The sequence below is a fragment of the Gymnoscopelus microlampas genome, assembly GCF_963454915.1.
Source record: "Gymnoscopelus microlampas genome assembly, chromosome: 3".
In the NCBI taxonomy this organism is placed as follows: Eukaryota; Metazoa; Chordata; class Actinopteri; order Myctophiformes; family Myctophidae; genus Gymnoscopelus; species Gymnoscopelus microlampas.
The window spans coordinates 34,659,147-34,685,592 of NC_139940.1; the positions used below are offsets into that span (position 1 = coordinate 34,659,147).

Sequence of the window (26,446 nt, forward strand, 5' to 3'; positions counted from 1 at the left end):
GATGCTATCCAGTCCCTGGGAAGTGTTGCAACTCTGATGATGATAAACAAAGCCACGTGTTGTAGGGAACTTTCCGATGGGGGCGGATCTCCAGTATTTCCGGGTACCTAGTGGAGGATATAAAAGCAGCTGCGCAATGTCAACAGTAGACCAGAGATACATCAAAGTCAAGATAGACAGGGAAACATCACTTATACTCTTCTAATCCAGCGAAATAAGGGCCTTGAAACCTCAGAAACGTTCAGCATTGTTTTTGTTTGTTTTTTTCTCGATTGTGTTCTTATAAATTGACCATCATCATCAAAGATGCCTTTCCTGGGACAGGACTGGCGATCTCCTGGTCAGAGTTGGGTCAAAACCGAGGAGGGTTGGAAAAAGACAGACGACAAAAACAACAACGTTTCCGTCGAAAGGTTTGTCATCATGCGTTATTTGTGGCATCGTCTCTTCAACGCAACTGTTGACAGTGTGAAACAATGAACGCACCACAGAGAAAGAGGCGGAGAGTGAGCCGTTATTATGTATATTGTTTTATTATAGAAAGCATGCAGTCTCTCGCTTCCTTACCAGTTTCCATCTTCTAATCCACTGTGGGACCCATTTGTGGGTCGCGGACACATGTTTATGGGTCACGAGTACATTTCAGAACTATAATAAAAATGCTATTTTTTTCATCAATTAAAAACAAATTCAAAGATTTTTCCAAATTTCATGAAAAAAAATTAAGAAAAAAAAACATAAATTGGGGAACAAATGTTGAAGAATGTTTAAGAAGTAGTGAAAATAGCCGATATCCAAGCGCACAACATGGCGCGAGCTTGTAGATCTGCACTATTTTAACCGACTAGTTTGGGTCGGGCAAACGTCTATTTCTCTTTTGGGTCTTGAGCTAAAAAGTTTGGGAACCCTGGTCTAATCCCTTTGTTTTTGTCCGTCACATTGTGACCACTCACTGACCAGTGTGTTGTCTCCCCAGGCTAATCACTGTGCTATTAATACCTACACAAGTGACTGGATTAACAGACATCTGTTGAGTCTCTTTACTTTCCAAAACGATTGGCACACTATTATCACTGCATGTGGAGACTGGACTGAACTTAATTGAACCGTACCCTGTACTGAAAAACAGTGGTGTAAACAAAGTATCTTTGTACATGACATGTAATCAAATACTGTACTTAAGTACACTTTTGAGGCATTTTTACTTTACTTGCAATACTTTTACTTCTACTCTACACAACATCTGATGCAAATATTGTACTTTTACTCCACTATTATTTGAAAACTTTAGTTAGTTGTAGGTTTTGATTATTATTACAAAACATACATTAACCACTTCAGCCCTATACATTTCGGCCATTTGAAATTATCCGATCTACAAGCTCACTGTGAGCGTGTAGATCTGCTATTTTCAAAGGATTTTTATACATTTGATACCAATACTTTTGTACTTTTACTCAAGTCCATTTTTAATTCTAGACTTTCACTTGTAACAAAGTATTTCTACATTGCAGTATTGATACTTTTACTTAAGTAAAACATTTGAGTACTTTTTCCACCACTGCTGAAAAGATGCCAATGTTTAGCCTCGTTATGTATTTTTTCAAGCGATAAACAATGAGTCACGTTGACAGTTTAAGGCGAGCGACACCATCGATATTACAATGCCACAGTACTTGGATAGGCCTATTTATTATTTATTAAAGTATTTATTATTTATTTATTATTGTATTTGTTTTGTTTATTTAATTAATTTCAGAATCCACGTGGATGTTCTTGTATGACAAAAAAAAGCTTAAAGATAAAATCTTAAAATAATTATGTTCAACTATTTGAAATGTCTGCTGTGCTCTCTGTGACTTTGTTCCAGCTACTGTGAAGAAGCACACAAAGAGTGTTTCAACGAAGAGAACCTGCTGCTGTCTCTGAACTATGACATGGCTGCCAAGAAGAGGAAAAAAGACCTGATGAACAACAACACCAAGGTTCCCTGTGAGTAACAATGAGAGAACTGGAAAAAAATCTATTATTATATAAGTATATTTTCCTCCATGTATCAAGTTATGTTATGAAATCGTATCCCTAGCTAAGTCCTTAGGGAAATATGAGAATGGACATGAACATGTAATATTAATAAAGGTCATATAGTCACAATAACATGCTTTGACTAATTCTTGTGAGAATATTGAATAATATTACAAGATTGAATAAGAACACTAATTTGCAAATCATGCCAATTTCACAGATTTCCACAGAGAAAAGTGGATTTACGTTCATAAAGGAAGCACTAAGGAGGTAACAAGCCACTATATATCAACTTATAATAACATTTCTAATATGGATATCTATAGAAAACTCTGTACTCTAAGATCAGAAACTAATACCCTGATAATTAAATTCCCTCAGCGTCACGGATATTGTACACTGGGAGAAGCCTTCAACCGCTTAGATTTCTGCAGTGCCATCAAGGACACAAGGAGATTTAATTACGTCGTCAGGGTGAGTCCTCATCTCCCCTTTTCTCATTTCTTTGTCTCCTCTCATTGTCTTCCTCTGCTTTTTCAGTCTGTGGTCGTTAATGGTACTTCAACCACTTAAGCTACCTATACTTCATGTGTGACGGATAGCAAAAAAAAGCTACCTACAAACTCGCAATGCCTGAGCTTGTAGATCGTCTTATTTTCAGTATTTTGGAATGTATATGTATTTTTAATTGCCTAAAAATGGGACACCAGTGTTAATCTGGTTAATGGCAGACGTTTCGCTGCTAAACAAAACTGGCAGGGAAAGGGTTGGTACGTGCTGAGGGTGTATAGGCCTCTGCCTGCTTCTTATCAAGTCTCTCCAGACAAGTCTCTCTCAGTGATGATACTGTGTGCGTGTATGTGTGTGTATGTACTATGGGTGTTTGTGTTTTGGTGGTCTTGGTCTTTCAGTCTCTGTTGATACTCAGATGTGACTGTGAGGTCACACTGAAGAGTGTAGTAAGAATTGGTTATCGCATAGATTTGCATAGAACAATCATCTTTAATTGCCATACATGTTTTCGGTGTTGGGGGGGGCTTACATTATTACGAAGGATACAGGAGATGCCGCATATAAGGCAGTCAATAGGATAAAATGTTCACTCCCATTGAGAAATAGAAACTGGACGCTGAAACATGTGCTCCCATGTGAGCAGGGGGAGGGAGGGGGGGGGGGGCTGTAAACAGTACAGACACACTGAGAGCCATGTGTTGCTGGCAGGCAAAGGTCATTGTTGTGACTGTGTGTGGGGTTTCAGGGGGGGGGGGTTAAGCCCTGGGAGGTGAGGGAGGGAACGTTGGGGGTGAGCAATCCAGTCCTGTTCTATATGCTGTCCTGAACTTGGAGGGCGGTCTGAATGAAAGCTGTGCAGTGAGGTGCAACCATCCAACAGGGATCAGACTGGGCCTCGGATGACTCAGACTGACTGCCCCACCATCTCACCTCTCTGTTCTGTGCATTCTGTTCCCTCTCCTCCCTGCTTCTCTTCCCTTTTTATCTGCTCATCTGTCTTTAAAAGGGGAACTTGGCCCTGTAGTTGCCATGAATCCTATCGTTCTGTTAAGAGGAGGACATTGTGAAAACACTACACCAGCAATTCCAAGTGCGTCCTCCTGTGTGCTTTGCACTGGAGAATCTCCTCCGGCCTTCGTTAAAGAACGAGTTTCGATGACTTTAACAGAGGCTGACGGAGATCTTCCAGCGCAAACCCTCGGTACACAGAACACACTGGGGAAGTATTCTGTCTGATTTTAACATGTTGTCACAATAGAACGATAGGATTTACGTAAAATGTAATCAAACCTCTCTGCCCAGTGCTTTTACCTCCCTCCTCTTTAATCGTTGTCTCATTCTAGGCAAGGGGCCCAGTTAGCTAATTTTCTAATCATTGTTGTGGGTGTACCACTTAAGTTCTGGTCAGGAGGAGACGGGGAGATTACCTTACCATTTTGGCAAGACCGCACAACTAGGCCTACATAGACATCAGTGTTTTAACAGTTTCTATTGCCTACTACCTATAAAAACACGCTTAGACTGAGAACTCTGATTATGTGATTATATTCCTACAATAAAATCAATCACTTATCTTCTTTCTCTGCCAGCCTGTTCTGCATTTTAACCACATCAACCCTGACATCCCTATCTTGGGCAAATTAAAAAAAGACATTAAAAAAAATTAAGTATATACATAAATTATATAGCAGTTCTATAAGCTCACACCGTGTCATGGTGCGCCAGATCAGATTGGTTTCCGTTCATAGTACAAAGAAGTGTATATACTGTCAGTAGTTAAACTCTAACGTTAAATAATTTAACGTAATTTATCATTCTCATTGTTACAGTTTTGGACTGACTCGTTTTTATAGTACATGTTATATTGCAGCTAATAGAGCAGTGTAATCAGTCTAAAGAACAATAGAGCTGTGTAACACTAGTACCTAGTCTGGACACACTGTCCTAGATCACCAGTGTTTACTGGTCTAGCAGGGTTCATTTATCTCCGTCTCACTTACACAGATCAGGTTCTCTCACAGGCGGGGGGGGGGGGGGGGGGGTTGGGTCAAGGTGAACAATTTGAATTGTCTTTGGTTTTGTTTGCAACATTTTTATGACATGAAAAACAATGGAAAAGCAGAAGTGCGGGCCAAGTTATGAAGTGCAGGTCAGTTAACACTGGATTCTAAAAGTAGACTCGGAAACGCACGTTGCTCTGCAAGGAATCTGAGCGGAACACTTGATAGGGCAGGCATGGGTGAGTTGAAGGTGGATGAAAGGGTGGATGAGGGATGGAGAGAGGGCTGCGAAGGACAAAGAAAGGGAATACGCAGGGATACCAGATGTGTGTCTTGAGTATCTTGAAATAAAAGGTATTATTAAATGATCTGTGTCATTTTAGATTTTCTCTCTCTCTCTCTCCATCATTTTTTCAGAAAACTGTTAGGATTTAGAAGGCATTTGCAGAATTGGCCTCAGGTCTAAAACCCCAGCACTTGGTTGTAATGCTGTCCACAGAATACTATTATACTAGCTCAGCGAGAAATGCTCTGGTTTACCACCAAATGGCACACAATATGGTACTACTGAGTCTATGCTGAATTCTCCATGATGTCACAAACCTCTGTTGTTACATACCAGACATGCCACCTTAGACCTTCTGTCCGGCCAGACACACTCTTGCACATACACACACATGTTAAAAGTCAAGTGATTCAGATTTCACAAGGATTCAGGAGTCAAATGATCAAAGAAAGTAAACAGTTTAATGTTCAGACTGTTGTTGACAACTTGGTCGTCTGGAAACCTTTCTAGCTCCTTCTCTAAAGAGACTGGGATACAAGATCTGCCAAGAATGCTGTTATGTGGTTCTTGGATCAAGCCTCTGCTGAGAATTGTAGCCAAGTGGACCAGGTCCAAATAATCCCCTTTCTAGACTGTGTTTATCATTGGGAGTGTGTGTGCTTTGTTAAGACTGCACCATAACAAGAAGTATAATGAAGAAATGGGCTGAAATTGATGTGGTTTCTCTGTCCCTCTTTGTTCTATAGCTGCTGGAGCTCATCGCCAAGTCCCAGCTCCCTTCACTCAGTGGAGTGGCCCAGAAAAACTACATGAATATTCTGGAGAGGGTGGTACAGAAAGGTGAGACCTGTTTGTCTTCTTTCTTTCCTTCTTAATTTCACTTTAGACATATTAGTTCTCTCTTGATGTTTCTAAGAATTCATAGGTGATGGTTGTTTACTTTCATGCATTGCGAACAAATTCATACTGTATGTAAAGAAGTTTATTTCTGAGTTGTCCTTTTTTTTTTTTTGTTGTTCAGACATTTCAAACATTGCTACGACTCTGTTGTTGTTCTTTCTGTTTTCGTTCTTAAAGGAGTTGCAGACATATTAGTAGTAGCTGAAGTGGTGAATAAATATATAATGACTACCATAACCGAACAAAAGCTCCTCCTCTGTTGGCACATAGCATCGCAAACATATTTAGTTCAAGTACATTCTTGTATGTGTACCAAGGTAATGAGTGACCACATCTAAAGAAACCAGGGACGATGATGCACAGTAGGGATTTTAGAGCCATAGTTAAGGGATTGACTGTCCCAGAGCTTTGTGTAATTGTGTAAACTGAATGTTCTTTCTCCTAAACACACATTCAGGTTGTTTAGGTGGTCTTATGAGACGTATTTGCCAAACATAATCAACGGTACACTGGCAGAGCCAAGCAACAGCCTAAAAAAAACCTTTTGGTTTATTATGCTTTTCAGTGATTCATGATAAATATTTCAGTTTGGCCCTTTAGCTAGTAATCCTGTATAGATATGAAGTTCAGGATTTACAGCAGGACAAAGAACACTGAACCTGCATCACCTCTAGACTTAAAGAAAACTTTTAAGGAAAAAAATCATTGCATTAAAGTTGTTTGCCTACCTCTGCCTATAGCTTAGGAAGCTCCAGGAAGTCGATATTGATCAATCTCAGAATAAAATTGGTCATCTTTATTCAGTCACTTGAACAAGTTGCGATTTGCTCTTCTTGACAGTCTTGGACGACCAGCAGAATGTTCGCCCCATTAAGGAGCTTCTGCAGACACTCTACGTGTCCCTGTGTGCACTCGTCCAGGACATGGGCAAGTCTGTCCTGGTGGGGAACATAAACACCTGGGTCCACCGCATGGAGAACATCCTGCAGTGGCAGCAGCAGCTGGACACCATCCAGATCAGCAGGGTGGGTATTTTAAGGCCTTGTTCAGACAACAGGCAAATCCCATTTGTTTCTCATAGCTGATCTTCAGTGACAAACTGTCCACACTGTAAATTTGCTATTATATTTAAGTGAACAGGTGTGTGTATTCAGACATCGTCGACCTATCTTGGTTGTTGTAACAACGTAATGACATACAATATGCCTGAGAAATGCTCAACTTACTATTCAATGTCTCATAGTATAAATCAGGCTTCAGTGGCCAGACTGAGACATCTTTAGAAATCATTTGAATGACATTTCAAACCACCAGGAATGTGGTTAAATCTGATTTAGCAAAAAATCTATTACGATGTGTGTTTTTTTTTTAGACTTGATCAAATCAGTCTGATAAAAATATGAATAGGCCAGAAATCTTGATTTTTGTGTGCCAGCCTCAATATAGCCTTGTACACAGGGTGGTAGCATCAAGAGTCTAGTTTAGACCCAAGATGTTCATTGAAGATTCACTGTATATGTTGGCCAGGTTTTTACTGTAGGGGCATATATGTCAACTTAATCATATTATCACTTTGACTGCATTGTAAACTTGGTGCCTCTCTTTCTCTTCACTGCAGCCCACATCTAAAGGCATGGAGCTGACCGACCTACCGGCCAGTCTGCAGCTCAACATCATGCAGCGCCTGACGGACGGCAGGGACCTGGTTAGCCTGGGACAGGTGACTCCTGACCTGGGCAGCCTCACCGAGGACCGCCTGCTCTGGAAGAGACTCTGCCAGTACCACTTCACCGATAGACAGGTATGGATGAGTCAAAGAATGAAAAGAGTGATGCATACAAAAATGTATTAACCACTTAAGCCCTATTAAAAAATTCTCTGAAATAGCAATCTAGAATTGTATGCCCAAAATGGGGACGCCAGGGTGAAATGGTGCTCACACACACACACACACACACACACACACACACACACACACACACACACACACACACACACACACACACACACACACACACACACACACACACACACACACACACACACACACACACACACACACACAGCCTTTTTGATGTACTACTAGTCGTTGGTTAGAACTTCCATACACAACTGGCTAGGTCCAGTTGTATGGAAGGCTTGTCCCAATAGCACTTAACAAGGAGGTCAAGCATTTCTGATAAATATGGCAGCATATAGGAATACAGGAGTCATTACAGTCGGCATACTGATACATGTACCTACTACAATAAGCTAGAACAATGCATGAACCCAGATGATAGGCTTGCAAGATGTTTCTGTATTTTAACTTAAGTTAGGTCACTGTGAGAAATACGTTTGCCTAAACTAAGGACTGGGTAGTAACATCTTGGGCCATCGCTTGTTCCTCTCTCCAGATCCGTAAACGTCTAATGGTGTCAGAGAAGGGCCAGTTGGAGTGGAAGAGGATGTACTTCAAGCTGAGCCGTTGCTATCCTCACAGAGAGCAGTACAGTGAGACTCTGCACTTCTGTACCCACTGCCACATCCTCTTCTGGAAGGTACACAAATGGCATGTGTGTGTGTATGCATGCATAAAGTGGCCGTGTGTACGACTGTCCATAGCGAACGCTCTTTTTTTTTTATTTTTTATTTATACTCTGTTGCGCATCATTCTGCACAGCCAAAATAGACCCTGCTAGTTGCTAGTTTTGATTTGCAACTAAGTTTAAACCAGGCCTTACTGTTGCACATAAGTGGAAATCCATGAACAAATCATCAGTGTTTCTCTCCTTGTCTCTCCTCCTAGGACACAAGTCACCCCTGCACAGCCAACAACCCGGAAGGTTGTACTATGTCTGTCTCCCCTCAAGGCTTTATCAACCTTTTCCACTTCTGAGAGCATCCCCTCTCAAAGTTTAATGGACTGACTGTACATACTGTACATAGAAATGTACAATACTCTCACTGTTAATACTGCAATGGATTCCTGAATGTATATATTCGAAAGAATGGCAAGGTGGGGGGCAGGCAGTGGGACAATGATGCAATCAAGTGTGCATTGGAAGTGCACAGTTTGAAGAAAGTGATAGAAATGGAGGAAGGAGAGGTAAAAGTGAACTATAACTGAAAAAGGGACACTCATCTGTCTAGCAGAGTTTTGGTCTTGGCTCAAAGTAATTCTGAAAATACACCTCTAAAATAAACGTACCTACAGTTGGCCTTAGCTGAGTGCAGTTGTAACAGGACTGCCCGTTTGGTTTTAAGTGCAATGTTTGATTTGGGCTTTATTTTTGGTTATGAAACATTTGAGGATTTCTTCGATAATACAGGAGAAACGGGAAGAAAAACAGTCGTGTTTTGTTTATTGTTTAAAACGAGAGATTTAATTTAAAGCAATGCAGTGTTAGATTTGGCCACGGGTACGAATACAATCGTTTGACTATGTCAAGAAACTCTACAATAATGTTCTGTTGGTTTTGGCACCAGATTAGTGTTAAGGATCAATGAGTTGCTGCAATAGAGAAAAGAAAATGAATGTAAGCAAAGTAATGGTATTGTGATTCCTTGATGTTGCCTATATTTTCTATTTACCTTTCTTCTTTTCACTTTTATATGTTTGATATTTCCAATGTTATTATTTTTTGTATTTCATATGTGTGCTCATTTTGTGCTGTGGCTGCTAAAGCTCAATATGTGATTACAGTATTACCAGTGTGTAATGGAAATATGGGAGTATAATAATGTGCCTTATCAGGAAACAAAAATTATTACATTTTCAGAAGGTGATGCTATTTTTGGCATCTACAAATGTATTGTTTAGAGAAAGCATTGCGATCAAGGGATTTGAAACCAAAGTAAGATGCACAGCTTATATAAATTGAAAATATTTTGTTCACTTTGTCCTTCTGCATGACTTTATAACCAAATGATCGTGTTTACTTATACTATTTGGTTTCAGGCAACAGATTTGCCTAGTCAGTTGGGTACAGTTGAAGTGGTGCAACCAGGATGGTGCAATTTTGACTTGAACTCTTATGTGACCGTTATGATGATACAGTACATGCTGAGCAATGCATTTTATTTTATGTTGAGTATGTTCTATTATTAAATAAGAAAACAAATCACTTTGGCATCGGTTATTAGTTGTGCAGTATGTGGTGAAATTACATTAAGAACAGCATACATGTCAAGGTGAAGAAAGCAGGAAATCTATCAGATATCAGCAGTGTTATGTCAAAAAGGTGAGGGAAAAATAACTTTGATTTGCATTTGCAAGGCATGATTGGGAGAAAATGGAAATCATCTATTACTAGAAATGTCCATTAGAAAATAATATATAGAATAAAAATGTTAATTTTTGGTTGATGGCCATATGTTTTACACAACAATATTTTATTCTGGGCTATTCTGTCATCAGCACATCTGTGCCATCTGTTGGATTAAGTGTGAACTGCAAGCTGGTAGTTGTGGGAAGTGTAGACAGCCCTGTGGGTATCATAGATTACAAATTGGCATAGCTGAGGTTTAAGACAATACAGGCACTATTGTGCCAAAATGTTCGTTTGGCACATGAACACTGTATGCACTGTAGCTCTTCTGTTGTCTTTTGGCCCAAAACACACTCAGCGGCATTGGCATTGGCCATTACAGTTGTCAGTTGTCAGTTGCTAGACAACTAGTTCAGTGGTGCCCAGACAACAAATATGTCCATGTCATAAAAAATTAAGAAGTGCTGTATTTGTTTTCTCCAACAAGATTATTTTTTAATGTTAAATATGGATAAATAAAATTGAAATAAAAATCTTACGCTTTTTCCCATTGGGAAATAAAACACAAATAGTCTTGCAAAAAGTCAGGATCTGTTGTTTCATGGATAATATAGATACAATTTTTTGTTCTGTTATAAATACCATTTAGTACATTTGTCAGTGGCATGGAGTGCACTTGGATTAAGTCACATATGAGGTCCACTGCAGCATTGAACATACAGTATCACCGTGATTTTAGGGCAGATAGGTAGCATACCGTCCATGGAATAGTTACAATTTGGAAGCATGGTGCGTGGGAATAGCAAAGGCACACATTAAGACCCATCATACAAAGGCAAATGTTTTGAGGCAATATGAACAGCGATGAGTTATGAGCTGTTACATTTTACATCATAGAATGTTGTTTGTTACTTTAAAACCTAATTGGCTTGTTCCCAGTTGCAAATCCACATGTTAAAGCCAATATTGCCACAAACAGTTGCCTATACATACTGTTGTTCTAATGCTGGCCTACTGTAGTACTACGGTACTTTTACTACAGTATCAGTAACCAGTTTAAGGTAAGCCCAAAGGACACTCCCATCATTTTCATATAACAATATGGTGGTGACTCGCTATGCAAAGCAGCCCACGTAGTAAAATCCTTAGTGTTAATTTAACTCTCAGAGATAACTTAATACTCTATTTTGTTTTTTAAAGTAGATCGGTTACTTTTGCTGTTTCTTTTTTGCCTACATGCCCAAAATAGGGATGCCAGGTTGAAAGTGGTTAAAATGTTTCGCCCTAATGAAGACCTTCCGAGGTAGAAACATGTTGGCAGTTGCCTTTTAATAAATAAAGGCTGTTCCTCTTTTTTACTCCCGAGTGCCCGGATTGTCTGTTGTTTTTTCACATGGTTAAATTAACACTCCATATTTTACTGTGTGAGCACTACCACACTACTCATTTATCTATTAACTATATACTACTCTCAAACTACAGTACACAAGGCTGCTGTACAATCATTCTGCATTACAACACAATGTATTGATTTCCCTTTTATTAGCATTATTGTGCTAACATCTGTGTGTCTCCTCTGTTGAAACACAAAATGAGCACCGGTTAAAAGTTGGTATTTGTGAAGTCACTAATAAGTTACAGATGAATGTGATCAGAAGTTAAATTAATGTCATGCTGACATTTGGTGCATAATATTGATGAGGTGCTGCGTCATGTTTCCAGAATTGTAGATGTATCCATCCAACCACAGATCGCATACTTCTTCAGGACCAGGTCTAATAAGGACATTTTTCGTAACATATTCACATTTCAGAAGGTGCTTTTTAACATAGCGAATGCACACCCGTGTGGTAGTAATGTTCACAATCATTAAGCAAAGTCTAGAAAGTCCAAGACATTCATGCAGCTTCATATGGATGGTTTGGCTTGGCATCTGTGTCCTTGCCTTGTGAACCTTCTTGGTACAGCATGTTAGACATGGTTAGAGGGATGGAAATTTAACCAGATCTCTGGTTTATAGCTAGTTCAAAATTCCTCCATAATAGCCTGAATTGGAAACCTGTTATCAGGAAGGGAATGGAGGTAGGCATCACCAACCAAATCCACTGGACTAGCTCCCCAAATCCTTAAATCCCAGTCCTAGAAATCCATGTGTGCTCCGGTTCTCATCCTCCGTGTTATTAAGTCAGACACTTTGTCTTCCTGCTGTCATGCGGGTGTTTGAGCTTCCAGTGTAGACAGTCAAGGCTGATCTCAGACAGAGGTAAGAGAGCTGGTGGGGGTGAAACAGCCCCGGAAAAAAACTCAGACACTCAGACAGTCTGAATGTCAGCTAGAGGATTCCCAGTTACTAATGCTTGATTTATGCTTCATTGTACGCTGGTGTCACACAACGAAATATAAATCAGACTTTCTGGATCGACCGCCAGGAGAATACGAGGTATGAGGTGTGCTGTAAACCTGCAGTCCTGTAAATGTATAAAAAGAGGGAGTGTCGGCAAGCGCATACAAAAAGCCAGTTTATGGACAGACATTTTCTGAATTTGCACTTCTGAGAAAGAAAAAGAGCATGATTTTATTCTGCTAGTACTGCAGCACAAAATTGTATGGGAGGGGGAAAAGTTACCAGAGTTAGTGTATGTCAGAGAGGAACGTTCTCGCTTTCTGAGTTCTGAATGATCCATTCAATAGCATCCCAACCCTACAGATTCACACAGAGGAAAGGAAAATTGAAAGCAGCATTCACAGAGCCATTCAGGTGGATCTCTCCAACATTCTTAACACAGATTTGCTGTGGCCTGCAAACAGCACACCAAGGTCAAAAAAGGCATGCTTAGACAGCACCAATCACACCTTGATTTGAGATAAGCTGAGCATACAGGTTTATCACAGTATTGTGTTTGTGGTATGTATTACCTTCCTGGCGTTAGCAGACATCCTCCTGGCCATCATTGCCTCCAAATAACTACTCAGACTCACTCCCTTCACTGTGATTATAGCCTCCTGAGTCAGGATGGTACTGAAGCATAAGATAATCAGAAAAAGAACAAGACAAAGAGATAGAGAAAGTGACATAAACACAGACAGAAGCAGGGAGGTAGAAAGAAAGACATAGTTTTACAACGTTGAATCTGAGCAAGTGATGAAACTTGTTCAGGAAGAACCACAACATCCTGCTCATGTGTGTGAAATTTCCCAAGGAACACTGAATTACCCTAAATACTAATATGTGATGAACTTTGTTATTACTGTGTATAAAGAACTAGAGTGTACAGTACTTACACCTCAGGGTTGTCAGGATGAGGTCTGTAAACTAGCCTCTCATCAACAGACACTAGGTTGGTTAGAGTAATCTGGAGGGGGGGAAAACAGCTTGAATTTCCCCATTTCAAATGCCGTTCAGGTTCAGATGTAGCCTTATAAATGGGTGAAATTTTGGTCAAAACTACAGTATTGTAATGTTGAGATATGCACTTCATCGCCTGAATTTGTAATTTTTCCGTTAAGGACCTTTAAGATCTTTCAGTTCAATTCAAGAGTCAGAGTTCAATCAGAGTACGACTACTCAAAGTCAAATGTGATTGAATGCAAGCAGGCCATTTTATGTCTTACGATGTTACAATGTATTATTAATTCCACTGTAGTAAGTGATAATGGCGATATAATGAGGTGATTATTAACTTACGTTAGTGGAGCACAACTCCATCTTTTTCCCATCAGGGTCTACTATGGAATGCTCCTTCACATAGGTACTCGTCTGATTCGTCCCCAGTATCTGTCACAGCAAAACAGTTTTCTCATAAACAGTCTAAAAACATACTGTGAGTGTGTCTACATTACATACGTATATCTGTACAGTAAATGTGTTGTATGGTGTCCCATGGTTACGTTTTTTAATTTATTTTTAATCTGATGCCTTTTTCTTCTTCAAGTCAACCAGACAATTGTTGACATGATGACATCCCAATACACTAGCAATACTAAATCACATGCATCAAGATGATTGATTGTCACTTTTCTCGTTTCTCAGTTCTCTGGTGCAGTGGTTCTCAAACTTTTTCAAGTCAAGCAAGGACCCGCAAAATGATATATTTTTGGCCGCGGACCCCCATCGGAAAAGGTTTTGTGCCAAGGTCCCCCAGAAGAGAAGTATATGTTAAAAAATCAAATAAAAATGATTCAAAAGTTTCCAAAAATGATGTACAAGCTCGCAGCGTGGCACGAAGTGACGCGCTGTGAGCTTGTAGATCTGCTTTTTTTTGAATAGCCAACATGTAAATGCATAAAGTGGTTCAAATGATTGCAACGCTATGTTAACTACTTTTGCTGGGGACTCCCCCCCCAATGACCCCTGGGGGCCCCCGGACCACACTTTGAGAACCAATGCTCTGGTGCACATGTCTCCAGTCTGTTATGCCAAAACATACTAACCACCTGTTTATCTGTACCTCTGCACAGTATGCATGTGCGGAGGGAGTATTGATGGCTTACCGCTCGCACAATGCCCGGTATGCCCCACTCTGTGCTGAGGAGTCTATGGCTGTGCAGCCTACCCTCTGCATCCAGGCTGCGCTCCAACACATCTACCCCCACAACGTTGGGGTTCATGGGATTGGGGTACTTCCTCATCGCCGCCTTGATCACCGTCTCCCATGGGTAACTGCAAACAAAGCAACATATATGTAACCCCAGTGTTGATGAAGGACAGAATAACACATATAAATGCTTATGTATGTATTCATTGCATTTGTAACACATTGACACAAATATAGCCTACTTAAATACAAATACAATACAAATGTACTGGTAATAACAGATATCTTTAAAAACCTAAGGGTATAATGTATCATAACAATTAGTAAACGTTTGAAAATGTTATGATACAATTACAAACATCATATCTATCTTTGCATATTCTCTGTAAGTGACTGAATTTAAATTTTGGGGATGTTTCTTGACTCTATTAACCCAAAACCTGACTACATTTTCCTCCAACATGCGCTCTTGTCAGCTGCAGCTCAGTTTTGGACTTTAACACAATAGGCCAAATTATGCACAACATCACACCATTTGTATCACCTTATAATGATGCTGTTAACAATATCAATAACAGCAAATCTGAGAGGTAGCTACTAAAATAATGTATGAGGCTACTGTACTGAGTAGCTAGCCCTGATACATGACATGATATTCAAAATAGACATGGATGATCTTCAACATAGTGTTTGCACTTTCTCCATTTACGGCCCTTACATCTACATAAACGTTCAAATTTCAAATATAAAGTGCTTACCCCATGGCCACGGATGTAAAAAGTATATACGGGCCCTCAAAAGTACCCGTAATTTCCGTATTGTTCAATAAAAAGCATTTTAATCCGATCGGTGGCCATTTTCTTCGTATTTTCTCCACATGCTTTCAACTACGTGACCCTATCGGTTGGGAGGTGTATTGCACTCTCTGATACATTATAACTCTATGAGAAAATGGCCACCGATCGGATTTAAATGTTTTTATTGAACAATACGGAAGATACGGGTACTTCAGAGGACCCGTACATAATTTTAACATCCGTGGCCATGGGGTAAGCACTTTATATTTGAAATCTGAAAGTTTATGTAGATGTACGGGCCAATAAGGGAGAAGGGAGAAGCTATTGTGAAGTTCATCCATGACGGTCTGTCTTGTGATCCATGGCTAACTGAGTAGCCTGATTTATGAATGAAAGTGCAGAGCTTAGGATGCAGCTGCAAACCTCAGCTGTCAAAATTCCATCCTATAAAATATCAATGACATTGCAATGGAGGCTGGCCTACCCTAAAGTATGACAGATAACTACACTCGGTGTGTAGCTTACAAAATATTACTCTGTCTAATCTGCATCTTCACATCCCACTGATTATAGACGTGCATTCAATATGTGAACATTCTTTAATATAGCCTGCTGTATTTGATCTGATGTATTGTTCATGTTACTTGGATGATACACATTATTACATGACGGAATTCAGTGTAAAGGAGCATATAGGCCCATGTTTGACTAGCATCTCGCTACGATATTAAGTTGAAGGAAGTATTATTTATTTGATAATGAAGTAGGAAAACGTCGCGACCACCAACCTGAAAACGTGCTCCGTGCTCCAGATCTTCATCTTGCTAAAACGTCAACCTTGACCTTATTATTTGAATCACCATGGAAATGTCCTCCATCCACCCAAAGATGTTTCATTCCCTCATTTGATAGCTATAAAGGAGGAAATAAAATTCATTAATAGACACCGAAGGCCTCCAATGGGGTCTTGTTATCATCATCATCATCAGAGCCATAAATTAAGCTTTTCTCCCCGAATCCCTGCACATCAACCTTGCGTAAAGACTGCGCAAATTGTCCAGCGTTCACATTTCACCCCCGTGGCGATCCGCACTCATAGGGAGAGAGGGGGAAAGTCACATGATGCGTTGCATTTTATGTACAGATTCACAACGTAAAGAAGCCGGGGATTTGTCCGATTTATACTTCGTCCCACGACGGTGTCGCGTGCCGAAAATAGCAGATCTACAAGCTCACAACGTGTAGCGTTAGCAAGTTCTCTCTGAACGCTCTGCCACAGGCGCGCTGCTATTCTCATAGACTGAACGTTCCACTACCGTATTATTTTATTTATTCCACTGCGCCCTCTACAGATCTGGTCAGTGGTCATTTATATTGACCAAATCTGTAGAGGGCGCAGTGGAGTAAATACAATAATTTTCATCTGGTGGACATATTTTATTCTCTGCCCAAAAAGTGTATCATACAGAGAAGGTGGGGTGCTGAGAGGTTTCCCCGCCCTGGAGAATAGACCTACAACAACACAAAACAGCCTTTGTTTTGGTGAGTAGCAAAATAGTTTTGTTTATTTTTTACTAAAGACGGAGACCTCGCACGGCAGTGGAATGTTCGGTCTATGAGCAGAGCAGTGCGCCTGGCATAGCGTTAGAGAGAACTCACTAATGGCTCTGGACCAGCGCTACTTGTACATCTGCTATATTTTCGGGATGCTGCATCCGTCTTTCCGCCGTGCGCACGCGCGTAGCATGCTTTCCATCAGCACCACCACATCATCATCGCGTCGTGCATCCAGCGCATTGGAGGAGACTTACTATGATGATGGTCCCTGATTAGACATGCATGCTGCTGTCGCCGTTTATCCAACGTTTATACCTCCATTTGTTTAGAAGGGAACATTCAAATATCATATCAAATTGGTCTGTAGATTAATAGCCTACAAGGCGGAATAGTGCACACTGCATGACCTTGCACTGAAGGATTTCTCTTTCTCTCTGTCTTTTTAATTTTTTTATTATCCACCGACACGGTAAGGTAATGATAATAAGCATCTTCATTCGCACTATTTTTTGGGGGGGGCAATGTTGTCCCAGTTGTAGTAGGACACATATGGCTATATGTAAGCCTAAATGAATAAAATCTGTTATAGGCTATAGGTGTGATCGTTTGTAACGCATTTTTGAAGCATTAAATAGCCTATAGCACTGTCCATATATAGTCTATATTTGAAGGCCACACTGTATGCCGCAAAATGCTAATTGGCCATTCCGATTCTGATGATTTTAATGAGCCATAGGTAGAGTTTTTAATAATCGCAGCCTACACAATTGATAGTCCTTGAAGTGAATGGGTTCTTCACAGACCAGATTAGAGAGGGTAGCCTATAATACGGCAGATGCTGCTGCAGCGCTTGATCTGCTCTAGGCTGGAGAGAGAGAAAGGGGGGGGGGTGTCATATTTTTTAGGATCATTAAATCAGTCTGTGTGTGTCTGGTTATGTATTGTGTTAATTCAGCCATAGGTCCACCGTCGGGTCTGGCCCACATATATAGACAATGACCCATAAAGTATAGGCCTAGGCAGGCTACAGTGGGCATAATATTAATTGCTAATATGCAGAGTGGTGGTCGTGCTCCGGCTGTAAACCTGCTGACACATGGACTCTTCTGCTTAATGCTCCCGCTTTTTGTGCAGAATGGACCATATAGGCCTACATAGCAGATCCATCATGGTCCCATATAGCAGTGGTTCTCAACCTTTTTCATTTTAAGGACCCCCAGTTTAGTATGCATTAAGGCCACGGACCCCCATAACTCTGAGAGTGTACAAATGGAACCAAATGGACCCGTATGGGTTGTACACTCTCAGAGTTACCAATCATTTAGCTGTGGACACCCTGGAACCCCCTCAAGGACCCCTGGGGGTCCCCGGACACGACTTTGAGTACCACAGCCATACAGGACTATAAGCCTCCCTATATAAGCCTACACAACTGCCTTCTGTTCGCATGTAGGCATCTCACATGCTGGCCTACATTAATTCTCTTCAAGGGCAATCAGAATTCACCAAATGTATTCATATAATAGGTTGAAGAATTAATAGAATGAGTTATTTCCCAGAAATATTGACTTGCCTTTGTATTTTGATATGCCTGCAGTATATCCATGCTAATAGATTTTAAACGTTTTAAAAATATCCTGTCCTTAAAAAAATTCTTTGCTTACATTTAGGACATTGGCCACAACTATGGAGATTGTCACACATCTAATAAATGACACGATAGAATTCTACAAATGGAGTCTAACTATCGCAGGTAATAATTTAATATGTGTGTGTGTGTGTGTGTGTGTGTGTGTGTGTGTGTGTGTGTGTGTGTGTGTGTGTGTGTGTGTGTGTGTGTGTGTGTGTGTGTGTGAGAGAGAGAGAGCAAATATGCTAGAATGTTAGAATGTTTGACTGTGTATGTTTACTTTTGAGAGGATTTGTTCAAACAATTTAACTGGTAAGCATGTCCAGTGTGCAGGTGTGTCTACAGGTTAAAAAAAATCTGTGTATAAAAAATAAGATGTCTGCACTTGCACTCAAAAGTTTATAAAGTTTAAAATTCTATATTCCATGTTTAGCAAAGCGAGAAAGAGGAGTAAAGACCGATGTTTCAGCAACAGGATTTTACCAGTGTGGCTACAGATTCCTATAAACGGTCTACACAGGTTTAGGTGTTTCTGTGTTTCTATAGCTTGTTTAAAAATTCTGTGACTGAAACATCTGTATAGTTTTAGCTGTGCTAAATATGGAAAAAAGAAGAAATCATCAAGCAGATTTCTTATTCCTTATATATCCAGTGTTTGTTGTCACATTGCAGTTTTGTTCAAAGCTGACTGAATCACATTGTTGCACACTGTTTTCATTGTTTACTTGCACAATCACTACAAAATATTATATTATTAAGAGACAAAATTGGTCACAATTGATTCTTATTTCTGTATCATTTGTGAGAGAGTTTCCTAATATTGAATGAATGCACTCCTCTTTGCACGGTCCATGCATACTGAAAATCTTAGAGAGAGGTGGGCTGCAGACAGTGGGTTCCTCAGTGGTGTTATCAAATAGGTGCCTCCTATCATAACCTTTTGGATGCTTATATTGATTTATGCACGAACACCTGCAGAATGCTCAAATTACAAAATACAAATATCATCCAAAAGCAGCCTCCTCTATAACTCCATTCCGTTTCCAGCAGCAACTCACAACACTCTACACAACACATACACTACACTACACAGACACGGTACCTACACTGTGTCAGCAAAGTCATATTCTGAGGATTGCAAGATCTAACCATATTCAAACATTTGTCCTGCAGACAAGCGAGTAGAGAAATGGCCCCTGATGGACAATCCCCTGCCCACACTGGCCATCAGCACATCCTACCTCCTTTTCCTGTGGCTGGGACCTAAATACATGAAGAACAGAGAGCCCTTCCAGCTACGCAAGACCCTCATCGTCTACAACTTCAGCATGGTGTTCCTCAACTTCTTCATCTGCAAAGAGGTTAGGTTCCTGTCAGCTTAAGGTCATGTCCCACTAGTCACTGGCAGGTGGCAGTTTAAGACGATTTAAGCAGGCAGGTAAATTGCTTTCTCTTAAGAGCTGTTGTTATCAAAGAAGGCACATTATCAAGAAAGATGACCTCCCTCAAGCCAGATGTTCACTGTGTATATTAGACCACTCTCTACTCCACCCACTGCATGCCCCTGACGGGTTTCAATAAATTGAGCTCACTGTGTGAAATACTTTTCCTGCTGTGAAATGGTGTCATAAAAGCAACTGCCCATTTAGATGAACATATTACACTCCGAGTCCCCCCCTGGGACTTGTCTAACCTCATTATAGTATATCATCATCTCTTCTGCCTGGACTTCATCTCCCTCCCTTTCTCTCCCTCTGTGTGTCTGTCTCTCTCTGTCTCTCTCGATCTCTCTCTGCCTCTCTCTCTCTCTCTCTCTCTCTCTCTCTCTCTCTCTCTCTCTCTCTCTCTCTCTCTCTCTCTCTGCCTCTCTCTCTCTCTCTGTCTGTCTATCTGTCTGTCTGTCTGTCTGTCTGTCTGTCTGTCTGTCTGTCTGTCTGGCTGTCTGTCTGGCTGTCTGTCGGTCTGTCTGACACACGCGCGCGCACACACACACATTTGAAATATTTATTTATGTCCACATAAACAGAAGTACAAGAATTCCTTGTACAAAGGACATCAACACTGCCAGTCAGACAATAGGAAACCAGCCAGTTACAAGTGCATAGACGGCAGAGCACCCTCACAACCAACTTGTGCATGTGCCCTAGGCTACCAAAGATAAAAAACTAAAGTTTCATCTGTAGCCTAGCTGTGAGATGGTCTGCTCTAGCTGTTGATATTTCAGCACTTTGGTTAGAAAGGCTTCCTCCAAGCTGTAATCTAAAGTACAGCCGACCTTGAGAATGAACACCTCCCTATGGTTTTCATTTACAACAACAACATCAGGGTTGCTGAAAACACAGAATCATCATTACACAGGCTAAACATGCTCGGCTTCACAGTAGAATGCTTATACAGCACCTGAAAATAGAAGAGATCAAATCCACTATTCTGTCATGCCTACTCATGTAGAGGCCCCTGTATAGACGAAATCCACAGACGCGCTGCCTGTAACTGTCTGTAGGCGGCCATTGCTGCGGTGTCGCGTCCGCAGAGCCTTGACACCGCAGCAATGGCTGCGCACAGGGCAGCGCTCCGTGGATTCGTGTATACATGGCAACCATTTAAGATGTGGGACATGGTCATGACCATGATGTATGCAGTGAGGAGCATGATTGCCTGGAAACCATATGGAGAGATTAGGTTTAGATGGTAAAACCTGTAATCACACTTTCAAAGTAAAGACAACAATGCACTCAATGGCAAAAGGTTTTAACACAGAGTGAGATACAGAATGATCCGCAGCAGGGAGGCATGCAGTCTTCCCTTGCAGTCTCAATGGAAGTTGATGTTCCGTTCCACACAGTCTTAGTTGCTCTGACAGAGATACTAGGGTCAGATATAACATCCTCTGAGACAGCCAGCCACCACCTCAGAGTTAGACCCTACCCACGCACAGATCATTTAAGTCCGGCCAGTCCGAGGTTTCACACACACACACACACACACACACACACACACACACACACACACACACACACACACACACACACACACACACACACACACACACACACACACACACACACACACACACACACACACACACACACACACACACACACACACACACACACACACTTTTTACCTCCAGTTTTTTTCATTCAGACCCTCAGTTCCTATGTCTGTCTCAGTGTGTTTGTAGGCTAACAACAAAGTTGTATATATTTTTTCAAATTTGTACTTGAGTTACCAAGTACATACTTTTTTTAATATCAATGCATTGCTGCATTCAAATGTAGACATTTCCCCCCAAAAAAGATTTTCTCTACATTTTCCCCCAAAAAAGATTTTCCAGACATTTTCCCCAAAAAAGATTTTCCAGACATTTTCAAATATATTTGAAACAGATCTTAAGTGGTTAATTCATAATGTACTTTTTCCCTTCATAGAAAAGTAGTGAAGTTAAAAGTATCAAAAAATACAAATACTCATGTAAAGTAGGCTGGCTACTCCAAAGATTTACGTAAGTAACAGTACAACGGTAAATGTACTTCGTTACTGTCCACCACTGCTCACTGTGTACTGTATGTTCTGTTTCCAGCTCTTCATGGCAGCACGGGCAGCAAGCTACAGTTACATCTGCCAACCAGTGGATTATTCAGAAGACCCCAATGAAGTCAGGGTGAGTTACAGTATTAATAACCGAGAGACGCCTGGAAAATGTACATACTGTAGGTGCACTGCACATCCTCAAACAGACACACATACTGTAGAGACAGCATGTATATAAAACACGCATGTAGGTACTCACATGCACACATGTGCACATCCATACCATTTTAGATAGCAAATCTGATAGCAAATCTGTTGTTCATTAAACTGGTTATCCGACCTTGATCTTCACACAGATGTGCGATACCAGTGTTAGTGCTTTGTCCCTAACATGCAAAAAACATGCAGAAAACTTCCAGAGAGCTGGGGCATTTGGTTAAAGTTAAAGCTCCTGGGGTTTGATCCCTCCATGGTGCTTCTGGCTTGGCCAGGCGCTCCAGTGAACATGATTGGCCATGTTCGTGGGTGAGAAGATGAGGGGAGGGCGATCTCTGTCTCTGCACTGTCTGGTCGGGATAGCTTGTTCCTACTGGTGAAACTCCTCGCTGTCAGGTGAAAAGAAGCGGCTGCTGACTTCATGTAGAATTCACCAGCGGAGACATGTGCTTGTCTATACCCTCCCCAAGACCAACAAGTAGGGGTTGGCAGTGTTATGACCCTAGGGTCATATTATGTATTTTTCTGTGTTTTCCCCCTCGTGTGTGTGTGTGTGTGTGTGTGTGTGTGTGTGTGGGGTGAGGAGTGAGTGATTTGGGTACCAGCTGGTGTGAATGGTGGCTGAGTGTGATTGGCTAACTAGTATGTAGATTCTCGCAGGTGATTGGCTCCTATCTTCTTGGGCGTCACTATAAAGCTTCCTGCTTCCAGAAGTTCAGATGTCTTTCTCCTAGCCAGCCTCCAAACACCAGTGTGCTGTAATGTGTTAATGTTTATGTGTTAGAGATTTGTGTGTAGGGGTGAGGAATCTTTTATGTGTTTGTAGTTGTTTTGTAGATCCCACCCTGAGGTAATATGTATATATCGTGTCATGACTTTTATCTTAAATTAGTAAATAAACCCATAATGCTTGGGATTTTGAACATGTGTTGTCTGGCTGTTTGGGGGCTGGGAAGGAGGGAGTCCATTTTGTGTTGCGACCATAGGCTCCCCTAGGCCGGGTCGTAACAGGCAGTGAGGGTATACATGAGGTGAGAATTGGCATAATGACTAAATTGGGCCAAAAATCTGTACAGTAGAACAAATACACCCAAAATGAAAAGAAAGAAAAAGAATATGCCCAGAGAATGTACTGTTCACTTTGTTCCAATGCACGTGAGCTAAATTCCCCTTTCTGTTTATCTGTCTGTCTCCTCTGATACCGCTCTCTCTCTCTCTCTCTCTCTCTCTCTCTCTCTCTCTCTCTCTCTCTCTCTCTCTCTCTCTCTCTCTCTCTCTCTCTCTCACATATCCACCACCCATGCTGTCCCCGAGGCAGGTAGCAGGGGCACTGTGGTGGTATTTTATCTCCAAGGGGATAGAGTACCTGGACACAGTGTTTTTCATTCTGAGGAAGAAATTCAACCAGGTTAGCTTCCTCCACGTCTACCACCACTGCACCATGTTCACCCTCTGGTGGATTGGGATCAAGTGGGTCGCTGGGGGACAGTGTGAGTACCAGTTGCTTTACATTTACAGTACTTTGCTATGCAAAAAAATGTCATCCTATATTATTTTGAAAGCGTTAATGTTTTCATTATCATGATCACTTTTTCTTTCTTTTTTACATGTGTACTCAAAAGTAAAAATTTCCTGCTAAAGAATGCTTTAAGGACAAAATACTTTGTAATCCTTTTCTCCCTCTTTACATAACAATATAACATAAACCCTAATGAAACATTTATTCAATTAAAGGGCAAGTCTCAAGAGCTCACTCTCTAAGGTTGGCAACGTTTTTTACAGCACCTAGATAATGTGCTCTCGAGACACAGAATGCATTGGGAGGATTTTCACATCCTCCTCACAATAGGATGATAGGATTCAGGCTTCCAATTGACAAAGTCACCCTTAAAAATGTTCGTCTTATAAATAGCCGTCTTTTCTAATAGGATGAAAGTGTGATACATTTCATACCTCATTTTAGTACCGTATGGAATAGATTCTAACAAAGTTAGAAGAGGAACAAGTGGAACAGTTAGAATGACAGATGTATTATTTTTCTTCCCTGTGTTAGCGTTCTTTGGTGCACATATGAATGCTGCCATTCATGTGTTGATGTATCTGTATTATGGCCTGGCCTCCTGTGGACCTAAGATCCAGAAATACCTGTGGTGGAAGAAGTATCTGACCATTATTCAGATGGTAAGACATAAACTACCCAAAGTTTAAGATAAAGTTGATTCTATCATTGCAATGGATTAATTTCATGCATGTGGGTTCATTCATTGTACCTCATGTCTTCAGCCCTAGAAATACAAATATTCCTTGTGGATTCCTCGCATCCCATGACTTGCGTTCAATGCGTTGGGGCAACCACATTGCAATTTTTCAAAATTGTCTAGTTAGTGTGGTTGCCTCAAAGGCAATCCGAGTATAGTAAGTCATTTATATTAACAGAGGTTCTAGATCCGACCAATATGCCCATATATGAAGATCCCTGATGTCATCAGTATATGCCCATATATGGGCATGCCCCCTTTTGTGCCCATATATGGAGCTAACTGATTTGTTTGCACCTGATGCCATGACGACACATTGAGGTTAGAAACACACTTCATATTTGGGTGTAGCTGCATTGGGAACTGCTTATATGGTTATGGCCGAGTCATAGTAACATGAGCGTGACGACGTGGTCCGCTGGCCGGTCGGTCCTCCCTTTTTAGCGTTACATAAAATGTGTAATACGTCAAATCGACCGGCTTCAATGGGAATCGTGTGCTTGTATTTTGCTAAGCGATAAGTTTCATAGTTTAATTGATATTAACAAGACCATGAGACCTGGTTGTGCCAGACCTAAGCCGGTGTTGTGTGAAGTCGTGTGAAGTCTAATTCTGAAATCTTTGTGTCTTATGTTATATACCAACCGTATTTATACTTGTGACATAATAGTGATGTCACGACTAGTCTGTGCCTATTTATTCAATATTCATGCATAAGAAACTTAACCACAACCAGACATACCATGTATGGACAAATTGGTGACAAAGGCTCGTGTAGGCCATACCTTTCAGGTCCGGCAATAATGTATTACATGCTATTTTACAATCTAGACCTGTGCCATCTCAGTCAATGCAGCATGTCACCAGTCTGCAGTGCAAAATGTGATTTGATTCAGTTCAATTGGCTCAGTTTGGCTCGGTTTGGCTCGGTCCACCTTGATCCCATTTGGATTCAATGTACTCATTTCTCCCTCCGTGCCTCAGATCCAGTTCCACGTGACCATTGGACATACGGCCCTGTCTCTGTACGTCAACTGTGACTTCCCCCACTGGATGCACTACTCCCTCATCTGCTACGCCGTAACCTTCATCATACTCTTCGGCAACTTCTACTACCAGACCTACCGCCGCCAGCTGCCTCGCCGCGATGCCTCCGCCTCCTCCAAGTCAAGCAAAGCCCTCTCCAATGGGGGCCTCAACGGACTCAGCAAGGCCGCCAATGGGGCCACGGCAGTGGGGGGCAAGGCCGAAGAGAAGACCCAGGAGAACACAGGAAGGAGGAAGAGAAAAGGCAGAGCTAAGAGAGATTAGAAAGGAAAGAAAGACAGGAGAAGAGCCGAGGTAAGACTTTGCTTTGGATTCCAGGTTGAGAGAACATAAACATTAAATACTTAATTTGTAGGAGGGTGAGGAAGGGTGGATGGATGATGGATACATGAAGGAACACAGGATTGATAGAGGGATGGATGGATGCATGGATTGGTGGGTGTATGGATGCTGTGTATGGATGCATGGATTGGTGGGTGGGTGGATGGATGCATGGATGGGTGGATAGAAGGTGGCTGTGGTGTTTCTGTCAGCCATCATTGGGTTATTGCAGATGAAAGATGGAGGCTGGCCTACAATGAGAGAGCTTTTGGAGGGAAAGAGGTGCTCTCTGACTGAATGGTTAAGGTAGCCATAATCACAAGCAACGCAAAAATACATCCGTTTCTGGTTCAGGAGGCGTCTTTAGTATCCATTCTCTGTACTGCGGCGCCAAGAGATGGGTCAAAAAGCATCATTGACTTCCAAATGCTTTAGGGTTTCTCTGCTGCGTTCCGCATGTAAACCTGGGGTAGAGCAGGAACAGACTGGGTCGTGCTGAGTGGTCCTAAAGCGTTGGAGGTATTGGTGTCACTTCTGTTGGTGATCACTACTGAGATAGGAATACACAACATCTAGT

General features: G+C 41.2%; 3 protein-coding genes across 4 annotated transcripts; 2 read left to right on the forward strand and 1 right to left on the reverse strand.

Annotated features, from left to right (window-relative positions):
* The first annotated feature begins 125 nt into the window (after positions 1-125).
* On the forward strand, positions 126-9,840 carry fbxo32 (F-box protein 32). The gene is made up of 9 exons (XM_084050884.1): positions 126-413; positions 1,871-1,992; positions 2,246-2,295; positions 2,407-2,499; positions 5,571-5,664; positions 6,565-6,749; positions 7,343-7,525; positions 8,121-8,264; positions 8,513-9,840. Exons 1-9 carry the CDS (start codon positions 307-309, stop codon positions 8,600-8,602), a joined length of 1,068 nt encoding a protein of 355 aa, XP_083907010.1. The 5' UTR covers positions 126-306; the 3' UTR covers positions 8,603-9,840.
* A 773-nt stretch (positions 9,841-10,613) lies between these two features.
* Positions 10,614-16,379, reverse strand: prelid3a (PRELI domain containing 3A). 2 transcript variants are annotated; one of them, XM_084052646.1, is made up of 7 exons: positions 16,095-16,379; positions 14,466-14,634; positions 13,660-13,749; positions 13,257-13,327; positions 12,891-12,993; positions 12,601-12,675; positions 10,614-12,442 (listed from the first exon to the last, which is right to left on the reverse strand). In XM_084052646.1, exons 1-6 carry the CDS (start codon positions 16,124-16,126, stop codon positions 12,616-12,618), a joined length of 525 nt encoding a protein of 174 aa, XP_083908772.1. In that variant the 5' UTR covers positions 16,127-16,379; the 3' UTR covers positions 10,614-12,442; positions 12,601-12,615. The 2 variants fall into 2 exon arrangements, with proteins under 2 accessions (XP_083908772.1, XP_083908771.1); XM_084052645.1 differs by lacking the exon at positions 12,601-12,675.
* A 2,170-nt stretch (positions 16,380-18,549) lies between these two features.
* elovl4a (ELOVL fatty acid elongase 4a) lies at positions 18,550-25,812 on the forward strand (the record flags this gene model as incomplete). The annotated part of the gene is made up of 6 exons (XM_084052650.1): positions 18,550-18,616; positions 19,667-19,854; positions 22,077-22,157; positions 23,562-23,733; positions 24,297-24,424; positions 25,486-25,812. The coding sequence occupies 6 exons, from the start codon at positions 18,550-18,552 to the stop codon at positions 25,810-25,812; spliced, it is 963 nt and encodes a 320-aa protein (XP_083908776.1).
* Between the last annotated feature and the right edge of the window lie 634 nt (positions 25,813-26,446).